Genomic DNA, 12503 nt, shown 5'->3' with positions numbered 1-12503 from the left:
TCCATTACCACACTGCACATACAACACTCACCTTTTCACTGTACATAATCTGTGTTCCATTATATTTACATTACCATCACATAGTTTGCTTAATCTTTAAATTGCACATTACATATTTCAATAAGATTATCTTTCTGGTTCATAAACCTAATGGAGACTAATGAAATGCCTCCTCATTATGAAATTAGCTATTGAGGTTTTGTATCTTCTCAGTTTCTTTGGTATTCTGCTGGTCTAACACCTAAGTTTCGGCAGGAGGTAATGGTTGATCCGAGGATATTCAAGGCCATTATAATTGCACTGTTTATGGAATTTGTTTTGCCAGTAAGGGCAAAGAAAAAATCTTTACATTTCTTTTTTCAAGAGGCTCTCACCCCATCGGTAGAACAATTGTAATTACAACACAGAAGGAAGGCCATTGGACCAACATTGATGATTGTTCTTCTATTGGCATCATTCAATGTAATTCTACTTCCCTGGACTTTCCAAATACTCTGGCACATTGTTTTCCATTCAAATATTAATTTGATTTCCTTTTAAATAATCAGTTGGTTTCTGCCTCAGTGGCCACTTCCAGTAAAGCATTTTGAGTTCTAAATGACCATATGTTCAAAAGTAATTCTCCACATTATGCTGCTCCATCTTGCTCAGAATTATGTTGATTCTATTTTTCTCGTTAACGTTTTGCTAAACTGTGGAGAGAAACTTTCACAAAACCTACTTCTGACAATCTCCATTATCCTTGTCTGCTTCACCCGTAGATCTGGGACAAATAAGTTTAACTTCATCCCAAAAACATTTCAGTTCCGGTATCCTTCAGCTAATTGTCTACTGTACCATTATTTTCAGATTCTTTGCATATATACCAAAAGATTATGATCACTCGGGTTTGTTTCATTATTTCTAACACAGAAACCAATAGAATCATAGAGTTGTTGAGATGTACAGCACAGAAGCAGACCTTTCACTCCATCTCATCCATGCTGACCAGACAACCTAAGTTAATCTACTCCCATTTGCTAGCATTTGGTCCATATCCCTCTCAACCCTTCCTAATCATATCCCTATCTAGTACTGTCACTTTATTTGGAGAATTTTGATACAAAGAATTGTATTCCAAACTCCAATTATCCATGCCAATATCTTGCACACAGCAATCTTCTGTTTTTTTCAATACCTGATGTCTAAAAATGATAAAATCATGAGGGGCATGGGCCAAAGTCTTTTCCTCAGGGTAGGGGGAGTCCAAAACTAGATGGAATAGATTTAGAGTGAGGGGGGAAAGATATAAAAGGGACGCAAAGGGCAACTTTTTCACACAGAGGGTGTTGTGTGTAGGGAATGAGCTGCCAGATGAAGCAGTGGAGGCTGGTACAGTTACAACATTGAAAAGGCATCTGGATGGGTACATGAATAAACAGGGTTTACAGGGATAGGGGCCAAATGTTGTCAATGTAGCTGACTCTTCACTGCCCTCTGGCGGATTAGGGATGGACAACAAATTCAGGCTTAGGTAGCGACACCATCATCCTGTGAATGAATTTTTGAAAACATGGGACTGGATACCTGGTCAGAATGGATGAGTTGGACCGAAGGGTCTGTTTACAACTCTACGACTCGAAAGCTTTCTCTTAATTTCCCACATTAATCATTGATCTGTGGGTCCCTCTATTCCTTCTCTCTCTGATATTTTCTTTAAACCAGCTTGTACATATTCCTCAAGTGATGAATCAGCACATAGAGAGGAGGTACAGAGGCTAATGGACTGGTGCAGAGCCAACAACCTGTCTCTGAACATGGACAAGACGAAAGAGATGGTTGTTGACTTCAGGAGGGCACAGAGCGACCATTCTCCGTTGGATATCAATGGCTCCCCCGTGGAGATCATGAAGAGGACCACATTTCTTGGCGTACATCTGGTGGAGAATCTCACCTGGACCCTCAACACCAACTCCACAACCAAGAAAGCCCAGCAGTGTCTCTACATTTTGCACAGGCTGAGGAAAGCCCACCTCCCACCCTCCATTCTCACCACATTCTACTGAAGGTCAGGCAGCATCCAAGGAGCAGGAAAATCAGCATTTCAGGCAAAAGCCCTTCATCAGGAATCACCGATGAAGGGCTTTTGCCTGAAATGCCGATTTTCCTGCTCCTTGGATGCTGCCTGACCTGCTTGCATGTCCAGCACCACTCTAATATTGATTCTAATCTCCAGCATCTGTGGTACTCACTCTGCCTACATTCTCCAGAGGGTTCACTGAGAGCACCCTGAGCTGCTGCATCACTGCCTGGTTCGGGGACTGCACCATCTCAGATCATAAGACCCTACAACGGATCGTGAGGACAGCTGAGAGGATCATCGGGGTCTCTCTTCCCTCCATTACAGGCATCTACACCACATGCTGCATCCGAAAGGCTAAGAGCGTTGTGGAAGACCCCACAACACCCCTAAAACTCTTCTTCCTCCTGCCATCTGGCAAAAGACACCGGAGCATTCAGTCTCTCATGAGCAGACTGAGACAGTTTCTTCCCTTGAATCATCAGGCTCCTTAACACAACATAAATGGGCACTTTACCATCTGAAATACTTTGCACGACTTTGAATTAGTGCTAGGAAATGTCTATTATTTAGCATTCTTCTATTGCACTGAAACTTGCATGTTTTGCATTTCTTATGCACTTTATGCCTGTATGATTGTGTAGTTTGTGCTGTCTATGTAGCACCCTCGTTCCTGGAGGAAAGTTTTCTCGGTTTTTTTTAACTGTGTAAGTTGTATAAGGTAGAAATGGCAAATATAAAGTTACTCTACCGTACTCATGCTGTACCAAGTTAAAAATCACACAACACCAGGTTATAGTCCAATAGATTTAATTGGAAGCACACTGCTCCTTTTTCTCAATTGTGCGTTTCTGTGCATTCATCATCTGTCTGCCCATCTTTCTAACTTCAGCAGGAACTTCAGTCTAAGAAGCAAAAATGAGATAAAAACACTTTGGAAATGCCAATCAAAAGCTCAACGCTTTTCTTGAATTCATTAACCCTGTGAACAATGAGATCTTTCCTGCATACGCTCTTGTTCCATTCGGCACTGACCAGTTTTTTGTTCACAACACTCCTTGTTCAATAAGACTTTATTCATCTTCATTCTTCCGATTTTTAATTAGCCAAGGTGAAGAAAGAATGAAACACAAACAGAAATTGCTGGAAAAGCTCAACAGGTCTGGCAGCATCTGTGCAGAGAAAGCAGAGTTAAAGTTTCAGGTCTGGTGGCCCTACCTCCGAACTGATAGTAGCTAGAAAAATGTTGATTTTTGTGCAGAGGATAGGGTGGAGGGAGAGGGTAAGGAGTGAATAATAGGAAAGAATAGAGCCCAATAAGAGACAAGAACAATTGGACAGACAAAAGAATGGATAACAAACTGGCTGGGAGGGTGAATAGCTGTTAATGGAGACTGTCTGTGACTAGCAATAGTACTGTGTAATGACAGACTACATGATAACAAGGCCTGGTGGGTGGGGTAGGGGGCTAGGACATGGAGGAGTTCAGGCCCTAAAATTATTGAACTCGATATTGAGTCCGGGGGCAGCTTCTGGGTCCCCAAGTAGAAAATGAGATGTTGTTCTTCCAGCTTGCACTGAGCTTCACTGGAGCACTGCAGCAAGCCTGAGACAGATGTTGGACAGGGAACAGGGTGGAGTGTTAAAATGGCAGGCAACTGGAAGCTCAGGGTCTTTTTTACGGGCAGAACGTAGGTGTTCTGCAAAACGCAGTTTACGCTTTATTTCCCCAATGTAGAAGAGGGCACATTGTGAGCAGCAAATGCAGATGACAAGGTTACATGAAATGCAGGTAAAGTGCTGCTCGGGCCCCAGTATATTGAGGAGGAAGGAGGTAAATGGGCAGGTGTTACACCTTCAGCAGTTGCAGGGGAATGTGCCGCGGGGCTGTGGGCGGATTGTTGGGTGTGAAGGAAGAGTGGACTAGGGTGTCCCAGAGGGAATGGTCCGTGCAGAAGGTGGATAAGGGAGGGAAAGGGAATATGTGACTGGAAAGAGGGAAGAAAGAGAGTCTAGCTGAAAAATACATCAGTGAAAACTTGTATTTGAAAGAATTTATTCTTGATCCCACTTTACTTCCACAGTCTGGAGCTTGGGCAAAGACTGCTGCTGGCACACTAACTTGCACCAAGTCTGTTCATCCATCATGTCTGTGCTTACTGAATCACAGAGTCATTCATGTATGGAAACAGACTGTAACAGTCCAACTCGTTAATACTGTCCAAGTTTCTCAAAGTAAACTAGTTCCATTTGCTTGTGTTTGGCCAATACCACCCTCAACCTTTCCAGTTCATAGTTAGAAATCACATAACACCAGGTTATAGTCCAACAGGTTTAATTGGAAGCACACTAGCTTTCGGAGCGATGCTCCTTCATCAGGTGATTGTGGAGGGCTCGATCGTAACAATTAAACTGTTGGACTATAACCTGGTGTTGTGTGATTTTTAACTTTGTACACCCCAGTCCAACACCAGCATCTCCAAATCATTTCCTGTTCATGTCAGTGACCAAATGTCTTTTTAACATTATAACTCCACTTCCTCTTGTAGTCCATTCCACATAGGAACCACCATCTCCATGAAGGCATTGCCCCTCAGGACTCTTTTATATCGTTCTCCTTTCACCTTAGAAATAGGTCCCTAGTAGTTTAGAACTTGCCCACCCTAGACATTGCTAATCACCTTATCTGTATCCCTCATAATTTTATAAACTTCTATAAGGTCAGCAACCTCCTACACTCCAATGAGAAAAATCCCAACCTATCCAATCTCTCCTCACAACTCATAGCCCAGTAAATCTTTTCTGAACCAATGCCAATTTAATAATATTCTTCCTATATCAGGGTGAGTAGAATAGTACACAGTACTCCAGAAGAGGCCTCACCAATACCCTGTACAACCACATCCCAGCTCCTATACTCAGTGGTCTGCGCAATGAAGGCAAGTGTGCTAAATGCCTTCTTAACCAGCCTGTCCACCTTTTGACAATACGTAACTTCTAAGCTGCTTATTGTTATTTTCAAATCTCTCCAAGACCTCCTCTTCCTATCTCTGTAACCATCGTCTGTTCCTGCATTCATTCGATTGTAGTCCTTCCACATGTCTGGTCTTCATCTATTAACCATTCACAGATGAAATGTCTTCAGATTCTTCCATTTAAAACTCTGCAATTATCTCTCTCTCTGTCTCTCTTTGCCAGTCTTTCTGCCTTTACGATACTCCTTAAAACCCTTTTTTTTGGGGTATTCTAAAAAATCTTTACTTGGTTTGGTGTCACGTTTCATTGGAAAGCCCCCACCCAGGTTGTATTTGCCTCCATGAAGGCACTGCGTAAATGCAGGCTCTTGTTGTTGCTTTGTGACTGCTTAGGGGTTTCTCCCAAGGAGTGAAAAGTTTATTGTTGTAGTTGTTGGAGGGTAGATGTCAAGAGAAGACAGAAAAACTCAACCGATAACATGTGCAGAATCCAAAAAAATACTCTCGCAACAAGAAAATGTAGGGAAATAATAATGCACCTAAAGAAATCTTTTCATCCGGTTGCTTTAACGGTGTATGCAGAGCACTCGAAAGATTTCCACTCCCCCCTCACCCCTCTCCCAAGCTTTAACTTGACAAGATATGAAATCTAAATAGTGCAGTGACGCATAAAGGGGTCACAGCAATGAGTCACACCCCAGCACTTCATCTGCAAGATGTCTGTTTCTTGCAGGAGGCAGTTTGTGAGCTGTGGCTTCACGGGGGATAACTTCTGTCAGACATTCAGCTGAGGGATTCAGTGAAGGGGCAGGCGCAGAGAAGTGTTCTTTAACCTTTGCAAGCCGCTGCTGTGGAGTTTCTGAATCTCACTGATGCATGAACAACAAGGAGAGAGGCAGATGTTAGTTTTTACTTGCACAGTTAATTTCCTCGTTCCTTTGTTCCAAAACGATCGTGTTAATTGGCAAATGGTCCACGCTTCATCCATTTTACAGATTGTCCCTCGTGTGTCGCCACACTGGGAACTGCAAAATATGTTAAAATTGTGCCCCTCTCTTACTTGCTGATAAACTCACTCATGGTATTTGGAAGTGTGTAGTAGCTCCTGAGAGGATTAAGATGCCCTTTCTTTGTTTCAGAAGATAGAAAGCTCTTTGTGGGCATGCTGGGAAAACAGCAAACGGAGGACGACGTCAGGAGACTCTTTGAATCCTTTGGCTCCATTGAAGAGTGTACCATTCTTAGAGGCCCTGATGGAACCAGTAAAGGTTAGTTACCCCTTTCAACCTCAATCCATTGCTTTCCTTTTTTGTATGGGTATAGGGCAGCAAAATAGGACAGTCTTGAGATTAGAGTGGCGCGGGAAAAGCACAGCAGGTCAGGCAGCATCCGAGGAGCAGCAAAATTGACATTTCGGGCAAAAGCCCTTCATCGATTTTCCTGCTCCTCGGATGCTGCCTGACCTGCTGTGCTTTTCCAGCACCGCTCTAATCTTGACTCTAATCTCCAGCATCTGCAGTCCTTGCTTTTACCTAGGACAGTCTCTCGTCAACTCAGCCTGAAAATGTTCTGCAGGTGAGTTTACTAAGTTAACTCATGGTCGTGTGGTGTTAGGCAGCTTGGTTTAACAAAGCGATTGACACCTAACAAGTTAATTGGTTTGTTAATTTACTGACTTGCTGATCATTCAAGGGACATGCCGAGTTAGCTCAGTTGGTCGGAGATGTGGAATGATGCCAACAGTAAAGGCTCATTTCCAACCCTGGATTAGAGTGTTGCTGGAAAAGCACAGCAGGTCAGGCAGCATCCGAGGAGCAGGAAAATCGACATTTCGGGCAAAAGCCCTTCATCAGCTGTATTCCTGATGAAGGGCTTTTGTCTGAAACGTCAATTTTCCTGCTCCTCGGATGCTGCCTGAACTGCTGTGCTTTTCCGGCACCACTCTACTCTAGAATCTGGTTTCCAGCATCTGCAGTCATTGCTTTTACCTCAATTCCAGCCCAGGTTGAGGTCACCGTGTCAGAAGTCACACAACACACGGCTTTATTCAGCAACACGGTGGCTCAGTGGTTAGCACTGCTGCCTTGTAGCACGGGGACCCGGGTTCAATTCCACCCTCAGGTAACTTCTGTGTGGAGCTTGCACATTCTCACTGTATCTGTGTGGGTTTCCTTTGGTTGCTCCAGTTTCCTCCTGCAGTCCAAAGATGGGTGGGTTAGCCATGGCAAATTGCTCCATAGTGTTCAGGGATGTGCAGGCTAACTGAATTAACCATGAGAAAATGTGGAGATATAGGGTAAAGGCGTGGATGGGATACTGTTTTAAGGGTTGAGTTGGACTTGATGGGCCAAATGGTCTGCTTCCACTCTGTAGGGATTCTATGAGTCCAAAAGGTTTACTTGAAATCACAAGCTTTCAGAGCACTGCACCAGATCACCTGGCGAAGGGGCAGCACTATGAAAGCTTGTGATTTTGAACAAACCTGTTGGACTATAACCTGGTGTTGTGTGACTTCTGACTTTGTCCACCCCAGGCAACACCGGCACCTCCACATTCACGTAACCATGAAAGACCTTCCTTCTCAACCTCTCCCCTCATCCGGGAAATGGTGGGATCATTGAAAACCTTGTCTTCACCTTGCTAAGTTATAAAACTAAGATTAGCAGACTCGTTAAACTGATTAATTGCTGTACGCTGTTGGAATAGTTGATTGTCCTATTATTCAATCATGGATGTGCATATCACAGATAAGACCAGTATGCGTGGTCCACCCCTGAGGAAGTGGTGATGAGCCACCTTCCTGAAGTCTGTGTGACTAAGGGAGTTAATCTGTGCCATTAGGAAGAGAATTCTCCAATTATGACCCAAGGACAGTGAGAGGACAACAATGTCATTCCAGGTGAAGCTGATGTGCGGCTGGGAGGGGAGCTTGCAGTTGGTTGTGTCTCCAAAAGTCTGCTGCTCTTGTCTTTCTAGGAGGTTAAAAAAATCATGGGGTTTGGAAGGGGTTGAAAAGGAAGCCTTTGCTGTTAGTGCAGGGCATCTCGTATACGGTACGCACAGCTGCCACTTCCCATCATTGGTGAAGGCAGGGAATGTTGAAGGTGGGAGATGGGGTGCCAATCAAGCACTCCCTGCTTTGTCCTGGATGATGTTGAGTTTCTTGAGTGCTGTTGGAGTATATTCATTCAGGCAAATGGACAAGTGTATTCTGTCATGTACCTTGCAGCTGATGGAAACCCTTTAGGAGTTTAGAGATAAATTACTTGCAGCAGAATGTCCAGCCTCTGACTTATTCTCTTTTACTAGACAATTTACCTGGCTGCTCTGACCTGAAGACACTGATTGAGAAACAGTTTGTGCGTCCGATGTGACACTTCTTTCAGTTTGAAGAAGGGTCGTACTGGACTGTAAACATCAACGCTGTTTCTCCCTCCAAATTTGCTGGGTTTCTCCAGCAATTTCTGTGTTTTTTTTTCATTTCAGATTGCCAGTATCTGCAAATATTTTGCTTTTATTCAGGATGTTGATCATTGAGGAGGGGGTGGTTAGGGCAGGTAAGGGTTTCAGCAATGTCAGTGCCATTGAGTGTCAGAGGGAGATGGTCAAAGTCTGACATTCACCAGGTAAGAAGAAAGGCAGTCTGCTTTCAGTAACTAAGGGAGTGGAGTTGATGTTTCAATGAACCAATATGGCCTTGTTTGCTGCATTTTTCAATTGAAACCAGAAGGCCGTGGGTTGACCTGATAGACACAGAGTAAATTGTTTCCAGCTGTGGAGAAAAATGTTTTCATCTGTAGAGGACTCCAAAATCAGAACTTATAAAGACAAAACAGTCACTGATAAGTCCAAAAGATTTAGGATTGAAATTGGCACTTTTGAAAGAGTAAGTGAGCAACATAAATGAGAGGAAGCTAAATATATGGGGGAGGAACAAATGCAGGGTCCTGCTGTTGACAAGGGAAGGGGAGGTGACGAATAAAGGCTAGAATGGACCAGTTGGGTCAAATGGCCTCTCCCTATACTGTGGGCTCACTGTAATTCTGTGATACATCCTCGCAGTGCTGGAGTGGTGGTCTGGCACCTTGTGGAACATCAAGTGAATGAGGCATTGTGAGCAATAATCATACAATGAGATAATCCTCTCTGCTCTCTTGTCTCTCTCTTCTCATCTCCTAGGCTGTGCGTTTGTAAAATATTCCTCTCACGCAGAAGCCCAAGCAGCCATTAACAGCCTGCACGGAAGCCAGACTATGCCAGTAAGTCAGACACAAAGAAACAAGCTCATGAATAATTTGCGGCTTGCAGAATGCACTATTATGTCGAAAGATGATATTTACTTCTCTTGCACTGTCGCTGTTATTATAAAAAGTTTTTGCAACAGTTTTCCACCTCTGCCTTATTAAAATAATGCTATGTAGATAAATGTATCTGCAAATATCCATCCTCGAACAGTGCCATACAGTCCCTGTTTCTCAATGCAAACTTTTGCTTGCCTGAAGATTCACGTCTTTAACCTCCTCCCCTCGTCAGCTCAGAGGACAAGTGCCACTTTTTCAAAGTGGTCAAGCTAAAGGTTGTAATGTACCATTAGCTTTTTAAATTTCCTTTTCATTGTCTCTGATCTTAGTGTCATTTCTCACGATGAAGGTGCACTGCTGCCAACAGTTAACCACATCGCATCCAAATGCCCATGTTTCCACTGAATCAAATAGTCATAGGATAGCTCAAATCCTCCAATGTCCAGCCTGTCCTTATAACTTAAACCATCCAGCCTCAGTAACATCCTTTTAAATCTCTCCTGCACCCTTTCAAATTAAGTTCTATCCTTCCTATAGCAGGGTGACCTTAAATGCAGACAGTTCTCCAAAAATGACCTGAAAAGATTTAGAAGAATAAAGGGAAATCAAGTTTAGGTATTCGAGATGATAAAAGGTGTGGATAAAATAGACATGGAGTGGATGTTTCCTCTTGTCGGCCATTCTATGATGAGCTATCATAGTCTTAGGATAAGGGGTAATAAATTTAAAACAGAATTAAAGTGAAACTACTTCTCCCAAAGGGTTGTGAATCTGTAGAATTTCCTACCCCAAAGTGCAGTGGATGCTGGGACAGTGAGTAAGTTTAAGGAGGAGTTAGACAGATTTTTAATTGGTAATACGTTGAAGGGATATGGACAAAAGGCAGGAAAATGGGGGTGAGGAGCATATCAGCCATGATTGCATGGTGGAGCAGACCCGATGGGCCGAATGGCCTAATTCTGCTCCTATACCTTATCAACTTATGAACGTCCTGTACAGTCTTGCAGGTAGAAATTGGAAGATTCCAGCCACATCCTGCAGAAAGATTCTTATCCTCGTCAACAGCTGAATAAGTCTGCTGCTGTGCTTTGACTAATCTTTAGGAAAGTTTCAGCCCTGATCGAGTTGTACTCTGAGGTTGGCTGTTGTTGAAATACTAGTGTCAATGGAATAGAGGAGCATATGGCAGAAAGAGTCGTGTACGTATGTAACACTGATGGTAGCACTCTACTCACTGCACGAAAGACTCTTGAGGGCTGATCTTTGAAGTTAGTAGCTTTAATCCCAGGAGCTGCAAGAGCTTCCTAATTAGAAAAGCTACCTCATTCACACTCAGTTCAGGTCACGCTGTCCATATGCTTCAGGAAGCCGTGAACTCAGGTCTGTGCTGGAAGTGGTGGTGAGGGGAAGAAAATAAATTAATTTTCTCTCCTCTCTCCCAACCCTGATAAATTCATACCTTTCAGTTTGCACAGGTTTGCTTTACCAAACTGGGGATGGAGGGCTTCTGAGAAGAGATTCATTCAACAGTGGTCGTAATCTTATCTCATTTCTTGATGTGCAAATAATTAACAAAGGAAAAGGTGTTAACTTTTCTGACTTGATGTCACAATCAATGAGGCAAGGTGGAAGGAACCAAAATGACTTGTGCTTGTACAGCTCCTCCCAGGGTCTCGGGGCATTTCTAAATTTTTTACAGCCATTCTTAAAGAATAGTCATTGTTATAATGTGGAAACAGAACCCATGGGAGAAACTTTACCATCTCCTTATCAGCTGCTTGGAGACTGATTTTGGGAATTGGAGCATCATATTGCAGCTGTATAGGACGTTGGTGAGGCCACTTCTGGAGTAATGTTTGCAGTTCTGATCACCGTATTATAGGAAGGTTGCCATTAAATTGGAGAAAAGATTTACCAGGGTGTTACCCAGACTGAATTGTAAAGAGAGGCTGGATAGGCTGGGAATTTTTTTCCCTGTAGCGTGGGAGGTTGAGAGGTGACCTTATAGAGGTTTATAAAACCATGAGGAGTATTGATAAGGTGAATGGCAGGTGTCTCTTCCTTAAGATGGGGGATTCAAGGCTTTTGTTTAAGGTGAAAGAAGGAAGATTTAAGAAGGACATGGGGCAACCTTTTACACTGAGACTGGTTTGTGCATGGAATGAACTTTCAGAGGGATTGGTGGATGCAGGTACATTTGCAACATTTAAAAGACATTTAGGTAAGGACATGAACAAAAAACTGTTTGGAGGGACATGTGTCAAATGCAGACACATGGGACAAGTTTAGTTTGGGATTTTGGTCAGGTTGGATGGAAGTTATATATGTTTCCATACTGTATGGCTCTATGACTCGATTATCTTGTAGAGGTTTATAAAATCATGACGGGCTGAGATAAGGTGAATAGTGAAGGTTTTTTCCCTAGGGTAGGAGAGTCCAAAACACGACAGCAGAATTTTAAGGTGAGAGGGGAAAGGTTTAAAGGGACTTTTTCACACAGAGGGTGGTGCGTATATGGAATGAACTGTCGGAGGAAGTGTTAGATGCAGGTACTGTCACAATATTTAAAACACATTTGGACAGTTACATGAATAGGGAAGCTTTAGAGGGATATAGGCCAAAACACAGGGATTGGGGACCAGGTTAGGTTGGGAAACATGATCAGCATGGATGAGTTGGACCGAATGATCTGTTTCTGTTCTGTATGACTCTATGACTCTGGTATAAAGCAGTGCGGTGCCTGTCCATCTCATATTCGCCTGCTCTGACCTGGCTCCTATCTTACAGGAGGTGATGGAGGAGGTGAGAGGCCAGTTGACATCTTTAAGTGGACAAATAATGGCCACAATTGCCACGCCCTACTCCTGTCACCATTTTGCCTGGGGCAGATGTTATCTCTCAGTACATCTTTAAGAGGTTAATATGCCATTGCACCTTTAAGAATCATGGTCACAGTGCACCATCACTGTATCATGAGAGCTCAGGGTATAACAGACTCATACTCTATCTAACTCTGGGATCACCTAAAACATGATATTCACTGGAAGCCTGGTGTACTCTACTGTCACCTAATAGCTCAGTATTGGCCCAGACACTATGTGCCTGAGGAATGTAACATCATAGAGTCATAGAGATGTACAGCATGGAAACACACCCTTTGGTCCAACT

The 12503-nt window shown here is 43.2% G+C and overlaps 1 protein-coding gene across 33 annotated transcripts in view; it reads left to right on the top strand.

Moving 5' to 3' along the window:
* Positions 1-12503, top strand: part of celf6 (CUGBP Elav-like family member 6) — a 974597-nt gene that overhangs the window by 911233 nt on the left and 50861 nt on the right. For 18 of the 33 annotated variants that reach the window (XM_060853792.1, XM_060853808.1, XM_060853797.1 and 15 more), the window contains exons 4-5: positions 6174-6302; positions 9214-9293. In XM_060853792.1, the coding sequence (XP_060709775.1) occupies positions 6174-6302; positions 9214-9293 (209 nt within the window). The remainder of the gene's footprint in view (positions 1-6173; positions 6303-9213; positions 9294-12503) is intronic. The other 15 variants (XM_060853810.1, XM_060853799.1, XM_060853812.1 and 12 more) reach the window with 1 other exon arrangement.

The sequence above is a fragment of the Hemiscyllium ocellatum genome, chromosome 42 (assembly GCF_020745735.1).
Source record: "Hemiscyllium ocellatum isolate sHemOce1 chromosome 42, sHemOce1.pat.X.cur, whole genome shotgun sequence".
Lineage (NCBI taxonomy): Eukaryota > Metazoa > Chordata > Chondrichthyes > Orectolobiformes > Hemiscylliidae > Hemiscyllium > Hemiscyllium ocellatum.
Note: the sequence above shows the minus strand (reverse complement) of the source record. Positions and strands in the feature narration are given on the sequence as shown.